We start from the raw sequence: 20283 nt of genomic DNA on the forward strand, positions 1-20283 counted from the left end.
AGCAGCCATATTATTGGTCAGAGGGCTCCAACAACACAAACATGGTCCAGAGGTCCAGTTCAGGTGAAGCGAGCGGCTACAGCTGCCTTTCACCTCTCGGTTTGCCTCTGGTGGATGTTGCAGGAACTGCAGATTTCTGAGCTTCTTCAGCTCAAAAGAGAAGCTGCTTCGTCTTCAAGATGGACATGGGTGTATTTGGACAGTCGTGATCTCAAAATGATGAAATGTTTGGAACAATCTGGAGTCCATGGTGATGCAATGTGTGATGCGAACAACCTGAGGTGGTATTGGACAACATCACAGCTCATTTTTAGACATGGGCGCATATTTAAAATGCAAAGTGCTTCAATAAATCTGAACTTTACTGAAAGGTGCATGCATTACTTTAAAGTCAGTAAATTATTGGTTTGCTAATTGATTCTGGATGAAAGCCAGTGAAGGATGATTGAACCCGCTCTCAGGTTTGTCCTTTTTTGCTTGTGTTTTTGTTTTTTTACTGTCGCGAAGTTTAAAAACTAAACAAAAACAAAACGCACGCGATCGTCGATGTAACATTGCTTAAACAGGGTGACGTATGATTGACAGGAACTCTAACCAATGAGGAAACGACGGCGACAAAACGAACGAATCGGTTGCCTAATGTAGATAAGTGGGCGGGGTTTGCGTTTAGTGCGCTCGTTTTAATTACCGGGGTGGGCCTGGTGAGTATGGGCGTAGCGTGGAAGTTGCCGCATCGGGGCAGCTAAGTGCTTACGTCACAGGGATGGTCATTTACACGCAGTCCAAGCTGCTCCGCTCATGAACGCGTTCGTTTGAATTTGAACTGGAATCCGTGGATCGGGCCGCCAGCCACAGTGGGGCCGCATCACGTGTGCGGCGGGACCCGGGTGCGGTAAATCGAGCGCACCTGGCGCTGTTTTGTTGTTGTTTTCCAGGTGCGCCGTGTTCGGCCTGTCAAACCGCGTGACTTCGTACCGGGACGGCAACACCGGAGTAACGGGGATGCACGTGACTAAAAAGTATTATTTACACGCTAAGCCTCGTGCACGTGTCACTCTGGCCATTTGTGGCGGTTCGTTTGTTTAAAAGTCGCCGTGTCCCTGAGCTAGCGCCGTTAGCCTGCTGCGCTAGCTTACTTTACGATTCTGCGGTAAAACTGCGCCACCTTTGCGGGACGGCGCCGTGTGTGCGGGCAGGGCCAGATCATTGCATGCTAGGCTTCAGCTGGTTTGGCGGCTTTCTGCAGGGGTGGACTCTTTGATGTCATTGTTCGCGCAGAGGACGTTTTACCTGTAATTTGTCTACCTGACGCTTTCCCCTCCTTTTTCAGGAGCAGGAGCACCATGAAGCCACCTCCACTGACGCAGTCTCCTCCTGTGCGCAGCTCTGTAAGTACAGGTGACTGCTGGTCTCAGACAGGTGTGTCTGGTCAGCTGACACACCTGCTGTTTGGAAACACAGCCTGAATAAAAGGCTTTATTATGAAACTCCATCAAAATAAGTCATCACAGGCTCAGATGTGGAAGCTTGTCTCTGCCACTGAAACGTCTTTTTTCCATCCATTTTCTTCCATTTATCCAATTCAGGATTGTGTTTGAGCTGCAGGTTATCCCTGCTCTCATAGGCCGGGAGGTGGGGTACACCTGGACAGGTAGGCAGTCTGTCAGGGCTCGTTAACCTTAAATCTCTGGCCTGTGGAGAACTCAGACTGGGACAGGTTGGGTTAGCGTCTCAACCTTTAACGTTTTCTTCTCTCAAACAATAAAACAACTAAAATGTTGACTTGTGGATGTTTGAAACGTGTTTTCATTGGACTCGAGCTGTCAGCCGAGACTTCAGTGCTGAGGCGGCGCTGCGCTGTATTTAATGAAAGCTTAAATGTTTGAGGGCTCGTTTATTTCAGGGCGGTTTCCTGAAGCTGAGGTTTATTTCTGTGCTCCTCACCATGGTCCACGTGTACTCGTGTTTTCCCACCTGACCCCTCACAATCAGCTGACTTTACCTGCACCTTAAGTATGACCTGCTCTCACGCCTCACCTGTGTCTGCAGGTATTTGAAGGCGTCTACAACAACGCGCGCATGCTTCACTTCCTCACAGCGGTGGTGGTGAGTCCGTTTCTGCCTTTTTGTTTCTGGTTGCTGTTTTTTGGCTGAGTGCCGCAGATGCACTGAAGCCGTCCTCTCTGCTGCTTCCAGGGCTCCACCTGCGACGTGAGAGTGAAAAATGGTGCCGTGTACGAGGGAATCTTCAAGACGCTGAGCTCGCAGGTGACTTTTTTTAAAACGGCTGATATTTTGACCTTCAGTGTTTTTGCTTCTCAGGGGTTCAGACACACGGCTCTCTCCTGCTGTCCGTTTTGTCTCTTTGCTCGTGTCTGAGTCTGCTCCCGTTGAAGGATTCTTCCTGTTAAAAGGGAGGTCTTCTTCCCCAATGTCACAAAGTCCTGCCCTTAGTGGGGGTTTGTCTTTACCATCACTGAGTCTTTACTTTGCAATTTGACGCAGTTCTGATGCATCAAACTGCCGTCTGTGAGGTCACTCCTGCAGAAGCTTCACTGGTTAAATGGCTGTAATCTGTCTGCATGTGTCAGTGTGAGCTGGCTGTGGATGCTGTTCACAAAGTGAGTGACGGAGGAGGAGGGAGCCAGCCCTCTGCTCCCAGGATCGAGGATGTTACTGACACCATGATCTTCAGCCCCGCTGACCTCGTCACTATGACGTGCCGGGACGTCGACTTGACCTTTGCCGTCAGAGGTAAACGGGCTCCGCCCACGTTTAGATTAGAACTGCATTTATTTTCTTTAAAAAAACAAAAATCAGGTTTGCGTGTGAGCTCCAGGTCTCAGGGGAGAGTCGGAGGGTTAATGGGGAATATTACCTGTGCGAGTAATAAATATTCAAAACTGGATAACGTGATGATCAGCGGCGCGTTAACTGGTTTGTGCGTCGGATGCTGCAGAGATGAAGGATCTGAAGTGGTCGGACCGAAGCCTGATTTTTTTTTTTTTTTTTTTTTTGTCTGCAGACTCGTTCACGGACTCGGCCATCGGCTCGTCGCGGCTGAACGGGGAGCACCGGGAGAAGGTGCTGCAGCGGTGGGACGGGGATGGAAACGGAGACGGCTTTGACCTGGACTCGGACACGGTGAGGAAGCTTTTAATTTCGAAGGGAAAGTTTTACACTGACCCGCAGCACCCCCTCTGCTCTTACTGACCTCTACTGCTGCCTCTGGTGGACGTTAGAGGAACTGCAGCTCCTGTTTCAGGCCGTTCTCTCACAGCTGAACCGAGCAGACGATTTCACAAAAACTTCTTACTGAAATGTTTGAAAACCAACGACACAAATCAGGTGGACTCTTACCTGTAAATCTCAAACGTACGGTTTTATTAACAAATGAAGCAGAATTATTTCCAAAGAAAGGTTTTATTATTTAGGACAAACTGATGCTTTTGGCTTGTCAGCACTGCCCTGCTGATTTTGAAGATATTTTCCTGTTGGGTTCACGTGGAGTACCTCGCTGAAATGAGACGTCTCCGATTCATTCGTTTTTTTTCCCTTTGTGTCAGTCGAACGGCTGGGACGCCAACGAGATGTTCAAGTTTAACGAGGAAGCGTATGGCGTGAAGTCGACCTACGACTCGAGCCTCTCCATGTACACGTAAGGAAACAAACCTTTTCAGGTTCACCAGCTGTGTCTCCGTCTGCCAGACGTGAAACATAAAAATGTTCGCATATGTTGTGAAGCGTCGGTTTTCATGATTTTAAATGAGGGTCTCTCCTTCCTTCTGTCATGCTTTTCCCAGCATGCCTTTGCAGAGAGGGAACTTGGAGGTGTACCGGCAGCGGGAGGCTAGGGCGGCGCAGCTAGCCAGTGAGATCGAGAGCAGCCTGCAGTACCGCCGCCGCGTCTCCCTGGAGAACGACGAGGGAAGGAGCGAGGAGGACAAGTACAGCTCGGTGGTCCGAGAGCGGGAGGAGAGGACGAGTCCTGGGTTCGCCTCCACGAGCAGGTAACGGGAACGTGGCGCACCTGGCGAGGCAGAAAATAATAAAACATTTTAAAAATGACCAAAAATTCCCAAAATACAAACTTTCCTGCCTGAATTTGCCTCAGAAGTTCCCAGGATGTTTTCCTGACCTGAAGCTGCTCTCGCTTCCTGTTTCCCTCCCTTGTTTCTCAGGGAGGCGAAGTACGTCCCCCTCCCTCAGAGGGCTCGAGAGACTGGCCCGTCTGCCAGCAGCATCAGACCCGGGGCCTCCGGCCGAGCAGCACCGCCTCCCTCCAGACACCTCCCGCCCAGCTGCTCCTCCCCCAAACCATCCTCTGATAGGAGCAGTCCTATGTCTGTCAGGACCGCCTGCTCTCCCAGCCAATCACGGAGCAGCCCACCTGCCGCCAGCAGCCCGCCCCACACCAACCACGTTCTTCCACACTCGCGCTCGCACCCGCAGGCGCTAACCGACACCACGCGCTCATCTGTAAACGGTGGTACGAAGCTTCTGTGTGTGTCGAGCAGCTCCCTCTTGTGGTCACATCATGCACTAACGTCTATGTTTGATCGTCTCCTTCAGTTTCATCCAGAATGTCTCCGAAATCCCTTCAGAGATTCCAGAGCAACAGAACGCTGCGGAGCCCGAACTCCCAGTCCACGCCTGCAGGTACCGCACACACACACGCACACACACATGCACACGTACACACGCACGCACGCACACAAAAGCTGAGCAGAGCTTCCTCCTTCCTTCCTCCTGGACGCTCACCTGTTCCTCCTCTTCCTCATCTCCGTCTGTCCTTCAGCATCTCGTGCTATGAAACCAGACGCCCCTCCCCAGGATCCTCCGTCTGTCGACCCCGGTTCCTCCTCCCTTTCCACTGTCACCATGGCGACCACCACCAAACCCACTGGCCCCACCCCCCTCTTCCCCGTGGACGGTGAGCTGATGTTTGATTTATTTGTCGCGTGTGCAGCGCTCACAGACCGCTGTGTGAAACCTGTGCTAACGTGTTCCTCTGCAGTGAGTGAAGTCCTGGGCAACGCCGCCAAAGAGCCGCCTGAAGGTCCGCCCGCTCCACAGGACGGCAAGAACAGCAAAGGTACAAAAACCTCCACCCGCCTGCCGCTGCCTTCGTCAGCCCTCCTCACTCCGCCTCTCTTCCTGTTCGCAGCTCCGTCTGTGCAGCAGAGGTCTCAGCTGGAGGAGCTCCGCAAGTTTGGCAAAGAGTTCAGGGTAATCACGGTGGTCACATGATGTCACCTGCTGTGATGTCATTTTAAAAAATGAAAGAAATGGAGCGTCTGCAGTCGCTGGTCTCACCGAGGTCTTCCTCTTTGTCACTCAGCTGCAGGCGAGCTCCTCCCCTTTGGCGAGCCCCGCCTCTGTAGACACCCTTCAGGATAGCCCCACCCCCTCCACGGAGTGTTCCTCCTCCTCCTCCTTGTCGTCCCCCAGCCCACCGAGGCCTGTCGTGGCTACAGAGGTAGCTCCACCCATCTCAGCACCTGCTGCCCTGCTGCCTGCAGCTCCACCCGGCCCCCGCTCCTCAGGGACGGAGGGGCCGACTGCGACCCCGATCGGAGGGGAGCTGAGCAGCGAGCGAGCGGAGACGGCGACGCCGACGGCAGCGTGAGTGAAGCGAGTAGCAAATGTAAAGACGCCGTGATGGCGCTGTAACACGTGTTTCACGCGTCTCCGTGGTTCTGATGTTTTCAGGCAGGTGAAAAACTCGACGCTGAATCCAAACGCCAAGGAGTTTCTTCCCGTTAAAGGAAACGCGGTAAGTCCTCAGAGGTCGCGCCCGAGTCGTGCTTCGTGCACACTTCTCAAACATGCCGCTCATTGTGACTTGCAGAAACCCGCCTCGAACCCCGTCCCGCCTCGGCCGACCCCGCCCAGCCCCGCGGTGGTCCTCCCAGGACAGCCAGGAGGAGGGGCCATCTACAGCAGCCCACCTGCACACTACCTGTCCTACATCTCCCCCATCCCCCTGCAGGGACACTCCATCCAGGTGTGTTTTTATTTAAATGTCCGTCTCAGGGGGCGGGGTTGGTGATGACACTGATGTGATGTAATGGCGTCCTCGTGTCCTCCTCAGGCTCCTCAGCTGTATCAGTACACCGTGTCGACCATCAGTCAGGGGAAATACCCCAGACCCAAAGGTACACGCCGCACTCACGCCTCCATATTTGGTGTCCCTGTGAGAAACGAGCGCTTTTCTTTTCCCGTGCCGCCGCCTCCAGTTCAGATCAGGACGCTGTGTGTCTGTTAGTCCTGCAGTTTGATCGTTGGACGTTCAAATTTATTGTGCTGGTTGAGTTCAGTGATCCAGGTGTTCTTCTGCTCCAGGGTTGGTCGGGGGTCCGCGTCCGGAGCACCACGGCTCCCCGGCCTCCTCCATGATCTCGGCCTCGGCAGCAGGGCCCCAGCTGGTGGCTTCTCCTTACCCCCAGTCCTACCTGCAGTACAGTCAGGTGATCCAGGCCTTGCCCCCACACTTCCACGGACAGGTAAGTGCAGCGTGCTCTTCGCCTGTCGCTGAACCAGGTTTCTGTGGGACGTGCTATCGTGCAGTCGTCACAAAACACGTGACCTCAGTGACGGCCGCTCGCTTACTGTTGATGTCTCTGCGGCGGTTACGGAAACATTTACAGGAAGATGAGTTCACGTTTCGTCTTCTGTGCTTTTTAAAACGTGGTGCTGACTTTGTCCTCTCTCTTTAACCATAGCCGATTTACTCGATGCTGCAGGGAGCGAGGATGCTGACCGCCGGGGCCGCTCAGCCGCTCGGGCCCCCGGGCCCCCAGTTCCCCGGGCAGGCCGACGGCCCGCCGGGCCCCCAGCAGGCCATGTACGGTAAGAGAGGAGCTGCATGTTAAAATTTGAGCTTCAAACACAAATTTATCTCCTTTTGTTTCACATGCAGCTCAGAGTTGCTGCTTAATGACCCACACAAGTAAATATTTATTGTGAAGCAGATTCAGCTTTCAGTCTGAACGTGTCTTCAGCTGAAACAGGACGTTTAGAGACGTCTTTACAGGAACAACAGACGATTCGACGTCTTCGTGGTTCAGACAGATTTGAGAGCTCTGACTGTTTGACCTGATGCGGCGTTCGACTCCTCTGGGATGAAGCTGACATCAGGAATAATATCAGACTAGAGATGAGCTCAAATACATGCAGAAGAGTGTAGGCAGGGTGGAGTGGGTGGGGACAAGTGTCGGGGTGACAGATGGTCTTGGTGGTGTCAAAGAGCAGGTTATTGTGAGAACCCCACCCAGTCAGGTGCTTCACCTCCTCCCTACAGTCTCTCACTGTGGTGTTGGTGGAGAGAGGGGGTTCAGGATGAGGGTGGAGGAGACCTGTTGGGGTTTGCTGGTCAGAAAGCTCAGTATCTGGGCGGACCTCGCCAGTTTTCACTCTCAGCAGAGCATCCAGGGGGCCAGATGTTTCACACCCCTGGAGGAGTTTGGTGGTTGCATTGTGTGGTCTGCATAAAGACTAATAACATTTACAGGTCGTGCAAAAAAAGACGTTTAAACTGGAGCTGGGCATCGTCACTGATTTCTAGAATCGATTCAATTCGATTTAAATCTGGGAAATTCTGACAGTCAGAAATATTATAATTCAGATCAGCACATTTACATATTTTTGTATCTATAAAAAGGAAGCTGACACACGCAAGACTTTATCAAAGGTGTGAGCGTCACAGCAGAGGCCTTTGTGTCAAAGCAGCTGAGGATAAAACAGAAAAACATGAAGCAGATTTTCCTGTTCTGGATTTTATAAAAATATTCTGCAGTCGATCAAAAACGAAAGAAAACAATTAATCAGCACATGAACATCACCTCTGAAGTTACAGCGGTTTTATTACAGACACAGCGTTTTGCATTTTGTATCATTTAAAAAAGTTTAAAAAGTATTTCAACAGCAGAAATGAGGTCTTGTTTTCGGTAGACTTGTGCGTAACAAGCAAGCGAATAATGCAGAAAACAGATTTTTAGACAGAGAGAGCGGTGCGCTTTTTATTGTGGTGGCAGCAAAACAGCAAAGTCAGAGTGAATCCATGACGATGTTTGTGTGAAGCGTAGTTTATTGTTTGGAGAGAGATCAAACTAACAGCTTCAGAATCAGCACAAAAAGGGCGTGAACACAAAGCTCGACCCGCCGACAGAGTCAGCGAGCTGTCGGCTTTCAGCCCCGACCGTGTCCGTGCCGTCGGTGAGAAAGTCACAGCTCGCTGATCCTGATGCGTCGGCGGGTCGAGCTTTGTGTTCACGTCTCTGTGCAGAAGCCTGTTCCTGCTCTCAGTTACTGTTTTAATCTTTGGTGGTTGTTGAAGTTTTGTGAGGTTTCACCTGAGATTCTGGCATTTCGGGAAAAATTCATCTATATTAAAAAATCGATTCAGGATTTGAATGAATCGATTTCACGTTATCCAAGCCAGAATCGATTTTAATCGATAAATCGAAGATTAAAACCCGCCCCTAGTTTAAACCAGACTTTGACCACCAGGGGGCAGCGCTTTAGAGCGGATCGTAGATGCTCTTTGTTCGATCCCCGTTTCCTCGGGCTGCTGTTGTAAAGAAGATGCTTGTTATTTGTCTGCTTAAGTAAAGGTTAAAGGTCACTGCGCCATGTTGTGCTTCAAATTGTTTTTGCACACCGTTCCAGCTCTGGTCTGTTCGGCTTCTCTCAGATGATAAAGTCATCGTGGACATTTCCTCTGTGAAAACTCTTTAATTTACAATAAAAAGCGTAAAATCGTTGAAGGTGTGACTGGTTTAACCCACCTGTGTGAGGTGGGAATGCTGATTAAAGCTCATCCTTCCTCCTCTCTCAGCTCCTCAGTCCATCCATACTCACCACTCGGGCTCCCTCCATCCTCCTCAGCCCTCCAGCACACCCACTGGGAGTCACCCCCCACCCCAGCACACGGCCCCCAGCCCAGGACACGCTCAGGTGGGTGCATTCTGACGCCAACGATGACTAATCCATCGCATCTGAAGCTTTTGTTCAAAGTCAGGAGAAACTGATAACGCCGCCGTCAGGTTTGTTTTTCTAAATGTTTTAATGTATTTATTGGTTCACACTCCTCAGGTGAGTCAGGGCGCCTCTCAACCTCAGTCCTTGTTTCACTCCGGAGGTCTATCGGCTCCCACGCCCCCTAACCTGCCGCCGGGCCACGGCTCGCCGCAGGCCGCCTACGCCATGCAGGGATACGGCCTGCCCACGCCCCAGCAGCTGACCCACGGCTTCCCGTCAATCAGCCAGCTCACACAGGTGAACAGGAAGAGCACCTGCCTGAGATAAACCGAACGTGAGGTGTTTCTGCCGCTTTAACCGTTCTTTAGATTCATGTGAGAACAAGTCGGGTTCAGGAATCCGCTGTTCTCACCGTGTGTTGTTTGCAGAGGTAAACGTGAAACCTGGAGTATCAGCCAAAATAAAAACATTTATATTATAATATTAATCAGCTGATTAATAACGTGAGGTTTCTTTCATCTTTGAGCTCGGCGCCCCCTGCTGTCAGATTGAAACCTCTCCTGTTTGTCCTCTGCAGGCTCACATAACGGGCGGCATGTCGGGACCGCACCACGCTGCCGGCCACGGCCCCCCGCCTGTCATGCTGCACTACGCCCCCCCTCAGCAGGGTGGCGGCTCCAACCCCCAGCACGGCCCGCCGCCCCAGCAGGGGGCGCCGCAGCACTTCTACATCGGACCCGGTCAAGGTGAGGGGAACAAACCTCCCACAGACTTAAATCTCAGCTCCTGCTGCGACCGTCAAACACAGGCTCGCATGAAACTCACAGCAGAAACAAAGTCGACGGTCGGGTCGTCTGCAGGGAAACCTGAGGGTTATTGGCCACTGAATTATTAGTAAATGAATCAAATCAATGATAATTGGCCTAATCTAAGCTGTGGGAGTGCATCGGCGCCATCGAGCAGGAGACGGTTGGCTCCAGATGGCGCTCCGGGCTGTGAGGAGGATTTAATCCCGAGCTTTTGTGTTTCGTGTCTTCCAGCTGTCCAGGTCCAGGCTCACCCCGCCCAGCAGCTGTCCTTCCATCCGTCCGCCAACTGAAGCCGGCCGGATTCACGATAGCGGCGTCGCCTCCACCTCGTAACATTCCCCGCACGCCTGACACGAGTTGATGTTCTCACCTGGATGTTTTTTAAAAAGCAGATCAGACGGAAACGCCTCGCGTGAGGCGGAGCTTCTCGGTTTTTAACACGTAGGCAGAGACCGTCTGTACACACGGACATGAAACTGGACTGAAGACGTTCAAACTGGTGGAAACTTTGTGTGCCCCATTCTTCCTCTGTCCTTTTTACAGACGAAACCAGTTCATTATTAATAAAAGCACTGAAACCGCTTTGGTTCTGTCTCCGTGAAGAGTTTGATTCACTGTAACCTCCAGCTGGGCGCAGATAGACTCGGATTCAGGTTTTCTTTAAAACATTTAATTTGTAGTTCTTTAAAAAAACATTTGTTCTCACACTCAGGTTTTTACAGGCCCAGAGACGACAGCAAACAGCAACTGCACATAAATACATGAAAAACACTGGATGGATGAGAACGTTCTCAGGAGGTGTCATCAAAGTAAAGCTCAAACATGTCGCCCCTCATGACGCGAGGCGTGTGAAAGGAAGAGTTAACCAATGAAATAAAACCTAACGTATTTAAGTCAAATATTTAAAGAGAGAGAGAAACCTGTGAGTCAGAGTCACGGGAGAGAAACTGATCTGACGCCTCCTCGCACTGCTGGATTTGTCGCTGCTACAAAAGCGAATAACAGGATCCTAATTTAGTGTTCCCACCTTCGTGACTTATAAATACTCTATGGTGTCTCTATGGTGACGCTCGGGGAAACCTGCACAGCGACTTCCTGTTCCGGTTCCAGCCTGTAGGGGGAGCAGGTTTGAAAATGGGACGGCAGTCTACCCACTAAGGAGGAAACGAAATCTGACTGCCGGTTATTACTTTCATTTATTTAAATAAGGTGACGGCAGAGATCGGCTGGCGTGAGGCCGTCTGCGGTCGCTGTGACGGGCTGGCGCGATGATCGGGCTCGTCTGCCGCAGGGACGCTCGGCCGGTTGTATTCTGCTTTTATTGCCGAGTGTGTAATTTTGCAGTTTTTGTTTCAGAGCAGTGACGTTTGGGCCGGACGCCACACAAATACAAATCCTCACCGTAAACAGATTACATGTCATTTCCGGTCGAGTCGCGCCGCTCCAGGTTCCCGAGTGTAACTGCAGCGTAAAAGGTCCAAAAACACTCCAGCAGATATTTACACAAAACCAAAGAAGCAAAACTTGACTTCCTGTTTGGACCGAGGACGCCGCTGGAACAGGATGGATTCCTCCAGAGCACGGCTGGCATTTACCTGGTTTCCAGGTATCTGATGGCCAAAGTGGAAGTTTCAAATGTGCAGTTTTACGCCTCAGTCAGTCTGATCACACTGACATTGCTGAGCCTGCAGGAAGTGGGGAGGAAGGTGTTTCAGGTCTTCATCTCAGTTTCTTATCTCAGTCGTTCAGCTTAAAAAAAACACAAAACAAAAAAAACTGGTCGGGCGTCGTTATGGAGGAAGGTGAACGCTCGATGTGGTCGTCAGTGGTTGACTAGTCCCATCTGAAAAGAAGAAGACAGCGACTGAGCCGACGTCTCCAACGAGAAGCTGAATGTTGGCGAGTCGCTTCGACTTACAGGTTGGTTGACGTAGTTGGACTCTTCGTACTCGTCTTCGCTGCTCTGAGCGGATGAACCTGGAGTGGACCCTGAACAAAAGACAAACATCCGACCTTTTATAACCACGTGTGCTTAAAAAACCAAAACATTCAGTGAGTTATTTTGTCACAGAGGAGGATTATCGAAGCTTATTTGCTGATGACATGTCAATCAAAAGAAGACAACTTTACTTTGATAAGTCGCACGACGGGGGAAGGTACCGGACAGTTGGAGCATAGCGTCGGGTGCGCAGTGCAGTATACCTTTTGGTGCCACGTTCTCATAGGGTTCGTCGTCGTCGTCTTCTTCTGAGCAGAGAACAGAGGCGGCGATGCGGCGTGATTAAAAATGAATTCTGACTTCTGTTTGAACAGCTGCTTGTTTTGGCGTTCAGACATTTTAAAACTTGTCATACTTTCCTGTTTTGTTTCCGTTTTAAATAAAAGGAAAAGAAACGTTTGAAACGCGTTGAAGCTGAACAACTATGTTGCCTTACCATCGAGGTTCACGTAATTATGATCTGTGAAAGAGCACAAACAGCTGATGAGTCCACATTCTGTTGACTCCCCAACGTCCGTGTTTTACGATGAAAGATCCAAACTGCACCTGAACTGGGCGTCGAGGCTCGGCTCTCGATGTCCGCGGGGACTCCTTTGCTCTCCTCCGGATTGTCGGGTAACACCTCTCTGGGGAAACCACAGAAGAAGAGGAAGATCAGTTTAGAGCGTCATCACTGAGGTGCAAACACCAGCTGGAAGCTGCACGTGGAAACCTACATGTAATTATCATGATCGTCAACGTCCTTCTCAGGTTCTGTGGAAAAACAAAAGTCAGCTAAACATCACGTTCCTGCACACTGACATCACAGGGTCAAAGGTCAGAGTTTTCTTCCTGACTTAAATCTAACAAATCCCAGATTCTAATCCGAGTCTGCAGCCCAATCCCGGTCCAGACCAGCTCTCCCAGTCCAAAGAGCTTAACCAGTCCACTACAACCATAACCAGGTTAAAGAGGTCCAATATTAAATCCCAGGTCCAGTTTAACTAATCTCAAAGTTAAATAAATCCTAAAATCTCAGAGTTAAACCTATTAAATCCAGTCTAACAGTTTCCGCAAGTCTCACTGATAAATCGCTTTTGGAGGCCGAGAAGCTTCAGGTCTTGGAAGTCAACGCCAACAAGACAAAGTGATGAAAGTCAGTCACTGGTTTTTGTTTTTCACACAGAAATGTCACAATATTGAGATTAAAAGTAGATCTTCATCTCCCAGCTGCTTCCTTTAGAGGTCACCGCAGCGGATCATCTACCTCCACCTCCTCCAACCAACTCTGCACCAACCAGTCTAAACTTATCAGATCAGATGTCAGTTCTGAACTGTGGCAGCCTGAGAGGTGAAACATCTTCACGAAGCTCCTCTGAGCTGTTCCTCTGAACAGGCAACAAGCCGGTGTACTCCTGGCATAAAGTCTAATCGTGTGGCTCATCAAAAATGACTCTCTTTAATCCAAAACGGCTCAGATGGGTCTGATCCTCTGGACCACAGCTCTGTCTGTGCATCTGATGATCTGAGCTTCATCTGACTGATGCTGGGCTCACTGTGCAAATGCAAATGGGTCTGATTGCAAAAAGAGGAGGGTGTACCCGTACCTGGATTCTCATAACTCGGGTTGCTCTCTGTAGGACAGAATTGGAGCAACAGGTTTGGGTAAGAAGGTAAAACAGAAAAATACAACTTAAATAATGCGTTGTCCTTTCCAGGCTCACCAGTTTCTGTTGGGGTGTAAGGTCTGTGCTCAGGTTTGGTTGAACTGTGAAACACAAAAAAGAGATCTGTGCACATCACACAACGATTTCTAAAGCTCTGCACGCTCCCAGGAGAGCGTCTCCTGCTCGCCAACGTTCATCACCTGAACCAGGTGCGCTCATAACACAGAGGGACTTACAAAGGAAGCCGCAGGTGGGGGTCAGGTGGAGGGGTTGTAATGATGACGGGGTTCGGGGGTAGGGTCGGCTGGGCTGGAACACAGATCAGTGTTAGCTTCATCATCATCAGCATAGAGAGGTATAAAGCACTCGTATCCGTTTTTAAGAGCAGTCGTCCATCCTCGGGGAGGGGACAACTTTACTTTCTCCTAAAAGCTCAAAGTTTCAGTTTTTATTATTTCGTTTACCTCCGTAAAACCAAACCAGCAGATTGCATCAGCTAGTTACACTTGTTTCCCATCCTCGCTGACCTGCATTGGCTTCCCATCAAATACCGCATTGATTTTAAAATGATAAATGACTTTGCTCCCAGATATCTTACTGAACCTCTCAGCTTGTACACTCCTGGCAGAGCACTGAGATCAACAATCGCTCTCAGTGCAGCCTGGGTCTCGGCCGAAGGCCAGAGGTGATCATGCTTTTGCCATAGCTGCACCCGAACTCTGGAATAATCGTCCTACTGCTGTTCACTGAATCAGTTCAATCTTTTAAATCGTGATTGAAACCCATTTATTCAATCTAGCCTGTTAGTTAGTGCCTGTATCCTGCAAATGTTCCCTTACGTAGTTTTAATCATTTTATTTTATTGCTGAATAATCTCTGTGTTTTGTATTTACACTGCGCTGAGGCTAATTCGTGCGCTCCACCTGTTGGTGTATTTAGACCCTGTTATTGTTCCTATCTCTAATTTATTGTATTACTGTGAAGCACTTTGGTGTACCGCTGCTTTTTAAATGTGCTATACAAAGAAGGTTGTATTGTATTAGTTATTTCATTTGAAGTCAGCGTTGATGTTAAATGTGACCACAGTTTGAAGGTACGCACACAGAAAATCCGTGCACGTCGGACCAAAGCTCAGGCTGATTTCAAAGCTTACCAACGCTGATGCGGCCGCTCGCAAGGCTTCTGGAAGTCGGCATGGAGAGAGGAGCTTAAAGAGACGAGCAATAATGAGACCGATTATTGTGAAGTGTGAGTCACGCAAAGCTGCACAGAGTAAAAACACAGAGGTGGAAATGTGAAGGTGATGAGTGACCGACATCGCAGAGCAGAATCGACCACGTGTTCATGGACCGTTGGTTTGAGCTGATGGTTGGACTGATGTTTCAGACTTACCTGCATGGATGACTCTGAATTCAGGTGATCTGAAAAAACAAACATCATCGTTTCTAAGCTTTGACTCATCGATAAAAAGTTCCTCTGTGCTGCAGACGGGAACACTTACGTGTACTCTTCTGAAGCTGTTTGTTGGATGGACCCTGATGGGCGAGAAAAGAAAGATTATAATGTGTCAGTAGCTCAAAGCAGAAATCTCAGAAGACGCTGTGCTGGACACGATGGGTGTGAAAGATCTGGTCTGAGTCAGAGATAAAAGGCGTTTCTGAAAACCACAGGGTGGTTTGTGCTCGAGTCAGGTCAGCCTGTGGTTAACAGCGGTTAGCCGCAGGTTGATACAGTGTCAACTGCAACTTTCACCCACGCAGTGGACCTTTGTTCCTGCAGTCCAAACAGATGACGGCCAGGAGGACGATGGAGACGAAGACGGCGGCCGACACGAGGAGAAGGAACCAGGAGAAGTCCATGGTTTATCTGAGAGGGAAAGGAGAAGATCACAGGTCAGGTCTTAACCTCCGTCACTGCAGATAAGGACGACTGAGGTCGAGTAACTTCAGTTATTTAAAGCAGACTTTGATCAAACCTGGAACAAACAATCCTGAACTTTATCAGATGTGTTTGAGCCTAAAGTGATGTTCAGATTCTGAAGTTTACTTTCACTTTGTTATCAGTCATCAATCTGCACAGCAGGAAACCAAACAGCTTACTGTTGAACTTCCTCTGAGGTCTTCCTCCTGCCTGCAGCTCCATCGTCATCATCCCCCCTCCCTCCTCTGCACATGCTCAGACTGTCTCAGCCTCTCTGACTCTGAGCCGTGCCCCTCACTCCCAGTGAACATCTGAACATCTGCTATCGATCTAATCAGTCAACAAATAAAAGGATGTCCTGTTCACAGAAGCATTCACATCATCTGCTGCGTTGAGCAGTCCAGGCCGTGCCAGACTGAGTTACTGAGACATAATTAGCAAAGGCTGGATCGGATGAAAGCAATCTGATTGGTCAAGGCTCGTGGTGACGACGATTGGCTGGGAATAGTTTTTTGCTTTAGTCATTAAAAACTTTAATCTTCATCATGATATATATAAATATATATAAATACACACACACACAGTCATGAGCTGGTCATGAGCTATATAGCATGGCGGCGGCAGCGTCATGGCGTGGGGGCATTTGTCAGGTTGATGGTTTAGTTAGTGCAGTGGGAAAAATACAAATCCACTCTGAGTGAAAAACCTTTTCAGGTCATGTTTTCACTGCTGTTTGTTACTCAAAAGGCTACAAGCTGAATCTCAGGAAGCTGGGTGAAGACGAAGCAGCACGTTTTGATCCGGACTTTCTTTAGACCTGAAAGAAAGAAAATTCCCTCGAGTGAAGGATTCGCTGGCCGAGTGCTTTTGTTCTGTTTGGATTAAGAGTAACTCGTAAACCTGTGTCAGGTCAGTGCTGACCCACCTGGGGTTATGGTTAGGGTTTGGACTAATCCACTCATTTCAACAGACGAGTGGGTTTTTTTCTTCAGTTTTTACAGGAGGACAAAATATTGGAGACTTTGTTTTACAGGCAGCGTCTTCTAGTTTGAGCCTGTTTATCTGAAGCGGGCGTCCGGTGGCCTGCAGAGCGCGTGAGCTCTTGTTCTCTGCCGATGATTGTGTTTCACCATTTAATGCTAAAAAAGGAAGCAGGAAGTGTCCCACAAACGTGCACACACACATTCTGGTTAGAATAAAAAACAGAGTCTCAGCCGTGAAAAACCTGCTCCTCACAACAACAAGTCTTTAAACGTGAGCATGGAGGATTGTTACCGCGAGCCGTCTCTTCTCTGGAAGTTTGGTGTTTTTCATTCTGTGGTTTTTCTCGGCTTTTGAACACAACAACTGGAAACTTCCACCAATGAAGCTGCACAAACAAGTCAAATTTCCACTGGCTTCAAACACAAAACAAAAGCTTCAGTTTAATTCAGATTTTGAAGCTAAATGTTCAGAAGTCGTGCGATCAAAGCCGTCCTCCTCGGGTTCATAACGCCGACCCGAACTGCGCTGGATGAGACATAAAAACCAGAAACCTTTGTGGTCTGGCTGACAAACGGTTTCATGCTACATTTCTACATCACTGGAGGAAAAGTGCATGTGTGCAGAGCTGAGGGCTGCTGCACCCGCTCAACTCTGACTGTTACCTGCAGTAAGGTCAGAAAAAAGAAAGGAAAACCTGCAGAAGACATGAATCTGAAAAGTGATACCGATGCTTATGATGGGCCATATACATGTTACATCACATCACAAACACCAAATTCCTGCTGGAGCAACACCCTGGACCCAAACATCCACCCACAGACGTGAAGAAGCATCTTCATCCAGCACAAGTACAGACGGTGCGTCGGTGAGCCGGGACTCTGTGGGATCAGACGACCAAACTAAAGTCACATTTTGACATACTCGGGTCTACGTGTACTTCATGTAAATGATGTACCGTCATCATTTACATGAAGTACAGACGGCCACAGGAACCTGGATAACATTAGCTAACATTAGCTAACATTACCGGTAGCTAACATTAGCTAACATTAGCGGGCGGCCTCTGTCGCTCCACAACAAGTCACTGAAACTGAGCAGAGAGCAGTTTACGTGACTGAGGTCTGGTAGGGTTTGATTTTCTAAGCTGTCTGCAGGTCATTGACAGCAGGTCTCTTTTGCACCAGCACATCATACAAAATACAGATTTTCACAAACTTGTCAGGAACGACCAGGAAAGCTCATCTCACATTATAATCGGACTCATTTTGCCACAAGTAAGTTTGAGTTTGACAAACGCTCGTGTGCTCGTCTTCATCACACGAGGCCGTGAACACGAGGAAGCTGTTCAAATGAAACCGGCTGTCCTATTTTCTTAAATAACTGGTGGTTTTTACCTTCCTGAGTTATCACAAAGAACAGTGTGATGCTAATCTGCTCTCAGGGGTGCGTCACACAGGAAGGAAAACCATCCACCACGTGGTGCGACTGACTGGTACTGCTCGCTTTCTTTCCCCTGCAAACCCAAAAGTCTCCAGTAAACAAGGCCAGCCGGCTCCGAACGCTGGAAACACACTTCAGAGGAAACAAGATGATGGAAACCCGACTCAGACGAACATCTTCGGCCTCGGCTTCGCAGCTTTTACTGCATCTCACAAACATCAATTCCACACTGCAGCGAGGAAGGCCGCCATCTTGCAAATGTAGAGCCCGCCACAAAACCCCCCGAAAGGTTTTATTAAACTCTGTCAGCAAACAGAAGCTCGTCTAATAAGGTCACAGCTGTGCAAAGGAAACGAACTGACTGATAATGATCGGTTTTATCTGAGCTGCACATGTTTCTGAGCTAAAAATCAAATATCAGCAGTGAAAATCATGCACCACACCTCAAAGCTCAACATCAAACTCAGCTCATGAACGATTACATCCTTTCATATTATTACATCATCTTCTTAACGATGCTTTAATTCAGTTTCTTCAACTGCCATGAAATCCATGAAATTAATCAAATATGTTTTGAAATCTTCAAAAGCAGGTTAGAAATCCGTCCAAAGGTGGATCTAAACCTAATCCCTGAAACCGCATCAGATCAAACCAAAGATAAAATTAGGTAATTGAATTAGGCTGAAACCAGTCTAAAACCAAGCCCAAAGCCACATCTGAAAGTCTAAAGTCACACAGACAGACAAAAGAGACCTCCCGAATTCACAAAAGCTCTGCCGCGTCTTTCAAGATTCTGCCAAAACAAATTTGTTTGAAATTTACCATTTAGGCCATTTACCATTTATTTTTCTTCTAGTCCAAAATAACTTCAGTCAGAAACCAGTCAGTGTAAAGACCAGTCTGAAACTGGGTCTCAAATCACCTTTAATACAGAGTCTAAACCCAGTAGACACTGAGATGGTCCGAAGACACGAAACTAGGTCAGCTCAAAATCAGTCAAAAAACCCCCACGTCCAAGACCCAGTCCGAGCCCACGTTTGGAAATCAAACAAAAAATGGCTGAAAACCAGTCCTCAACCAGTCTATAACCAGTTATAACCCATCATAACTAATTTATAATGGTTATAACCATTCTATAACCCATTATGACAGTTTTAACCGTCTATAACCAGTTATTCAATTCAGTTCAGTTTTATTCATATAGCGCCAAATCACAACAAGAGTCACCTCAAGGCGCTTTATACTGTAAGGTATATAATATTATAATAATATACATAATATATATATAATTATAATATATATAATATAATAATATACAATAATATATATCATCTATAACCAGTTCTAATCCATCTATAACCCATTTTAACCAGTGTATAATGATTATAAGTATCTGTAACGGTTTATAACCAGGCTAAGTCTTTAGCACTAACTCATGAATCCTAATGATTCTTGAGTTTCTGAGATCTTTACGTGATCAGCAGGATTTTTTAACCCTAACATCCTCACATGTTTCTGTTTGTTCACGATTATCAAACTGTGAGCAATAAAATACACAAAAATGTCGAGTGCAGCAAAAATGAAAATGAGAATTAGCGCTCATATTTTCAAAGTGATATAGATATTTTTAATTTGTTAGAAAGTCCAAAAGCTCCAGACTGAAGCCAGACCAGGCCCGAGTCCAGACCACAGCTCTGATGTGTGGAGTTGGACTGAAGACGCTGAGTCTGACTGAGTCAGGGGGATCCTGCGTTTCTCAACAGAAAGTAGAAACACTAAAGTCAAGTAGAAACACTGTGCTGCAGGTTTTCTGGCATCATCAGGGTGAACTTCAGGAAGTCACATGTTCCAGTCTTCAGATAAAGTCCTGATAATCAGCTCCGTCAAACTGTCAGCGCGCTTCAATGTGCAGCTCAGACAGGATGCAAACAGGCTTTGAGCTGCAGCTGGAGGCTTACACACCAGCCTGCTGCTCATTTTAACTCCATCACTCCAACGTGTTGCTTATTCTACTCTCGTTCACAGCGCTCCAGCACCGCGTCATGAAGGCGCATCATAAATAAGCGTTGCTCACTCACAACTCAAACAGCTACAGTTCTAAAAATATGAGGTTAAAACATGAGATTTTTTTTATGTAATCACTCTTGTGTGTTTGTTTTTATTGTTTGCTGTGAGTGAAGACAGCCATAAACACAAAGGTGTAAGAAAACCTGCCCTCCATGCGCACAACCACAGGGGAACTCTTTTTTTGCTGTGCTCTACATTATGTGACAACTGAAAATAAGGCAGGAGGCGTTTTGGGGTTTTGCCACGTAAAGAAAGCTGTTTCTCTGAAGTGAAGCTGCAGATCTGCTCATGTATGAAGAACCTGCCGGCACCAGCGGCCTGTTCGGCCTGAACTCACAGCAAACCAGGTCACCTGACATCTGGCCCTGCAATGAGACGCCAAACACAGCCGAGCGGGGCTGTAAATGTGGCCCCGAGAAGACTCCTCGACCGCGAT

General features: G+C 48.4%; 2 protein-coding genes and 1 pseudogene across 16 annotated transcripts in view; 2 read left to right on the forward strand and 1 right to left on the reverse strand.

Moving 5' to 3' along the window:
• Positions 1-189: 189 nt before the first annotated feature.
• Positions 190-10369, forward strand: atxn2l (ataxin 2-like). 4 transcript variants are annotated; one of them, XM_085404858.1, is made up of 23 exons: positions 190-260; positions 1331-1388; positions 2050-2106; positions 2197-2268; positions 2592-2754; positions 3026-3144; positions 3567-3658; positions 3804-4010; positions 4182-4489; positions 4573-4659; positions 4799-4933; positions 5018-5095; positions 5168-5229; positions 5342-5625; positions 5713-5776; positions 5852-6007; positions 6095-6158; positions 6346-6506; positions 6726-6852; positions 8840-8958; positions 9097-9279; positions 9560-9728; positions 10023-10369. In XM_085404858.1, the coding sequence occupies exons 1-23, from the start codon at positions 217-219 to the stop codon at positions 10079-10081; spliced, it is 2868 nt and encodes a 955-aa protein (XP_085260984.1). In that variant the 5' UTR covers positions 190-216; the 3' UTR covers positions 10082-10369. The 4 variants fall into 4 exon arrangements, with proteins under 4 accessions (XP_085260984.1, XP_085260986.1, XP_085260985.1 ...); XM_085404860.1 differs by lacking the exon at positions 190-260 and adding an exon at positions 741-887; XM_085404859.1 differs by lacking the exon at positions 190-260 and adding an exon at positions 914-1248.
• A 76-nt stretch (positions 10370-10445) lies between these two features.
• Positions 10446-20283, reverse strand: part of LOC146672291 (uncharacterized) — an 11512-nt gene continuing 1674 nt past the window's right edge. Inside the window, exons 1-14 of one of the 12 annotated variants that reach the window (XM_085404873.1) lie at positions 17735-18315; positions 15193-15302; positions 14938-14971; positions 14829-14857; positions 14590-14643; positions 13673-13745; positions 13494-13537; positions 13377-13403; positions 12507-12543; positions 12337-12416; positions 12227-12250; positions 11922-12038; positions 11710-11780; positions 10446-11634 (exon numbers count right to left, since the gene is read on the reverse strand). In XM_085404873.1, the coding sequence (XP_085260999.1) occupies positions 11614-11634; positions 11710-11780; positions 11922-12038; positions 12227-12250; positions 12337-12416; positions 12507-12543; positions 13377-13403; positions 13494-13537; positions 13673-13745; positions 14590-14643; positions 14829-14857; positions 14938-14971; positions 15193-15295 (714 nt within the window). In that variant the 5' untranslated portion in view covers positions 15296-15302; positions 17735-18315 and the 3' untranslated portion in view covers positions 10446-11613. The other 11 variants (XM_085404865.1, XM_085404872.1, XM_085404871.1 and 8 more) reach the window with 11 other exon arrangements.
• Positions 20136-20283, forward strand: part of LOC146672292 (uncharacterized) — a 3054-nt pseudogene continuing 2906 nt past the window's right edge.

Source organism: Rhamphochromis longiceps, linkage group LG4, assembly GCF_057381845.1.
Source record: "Rhamphochromis longiceps isolate RC_006_pf linkage group LG4, R_longiceps_female_GT1.1, whole genome shotgun sequence".
Lineage (NCBI taxonomy): Eukaryota > Metazoa > Chordata > Actinopteri > Cichliformes > Cichlidae > Rhamphochromis > Rhamphochromis longiceps.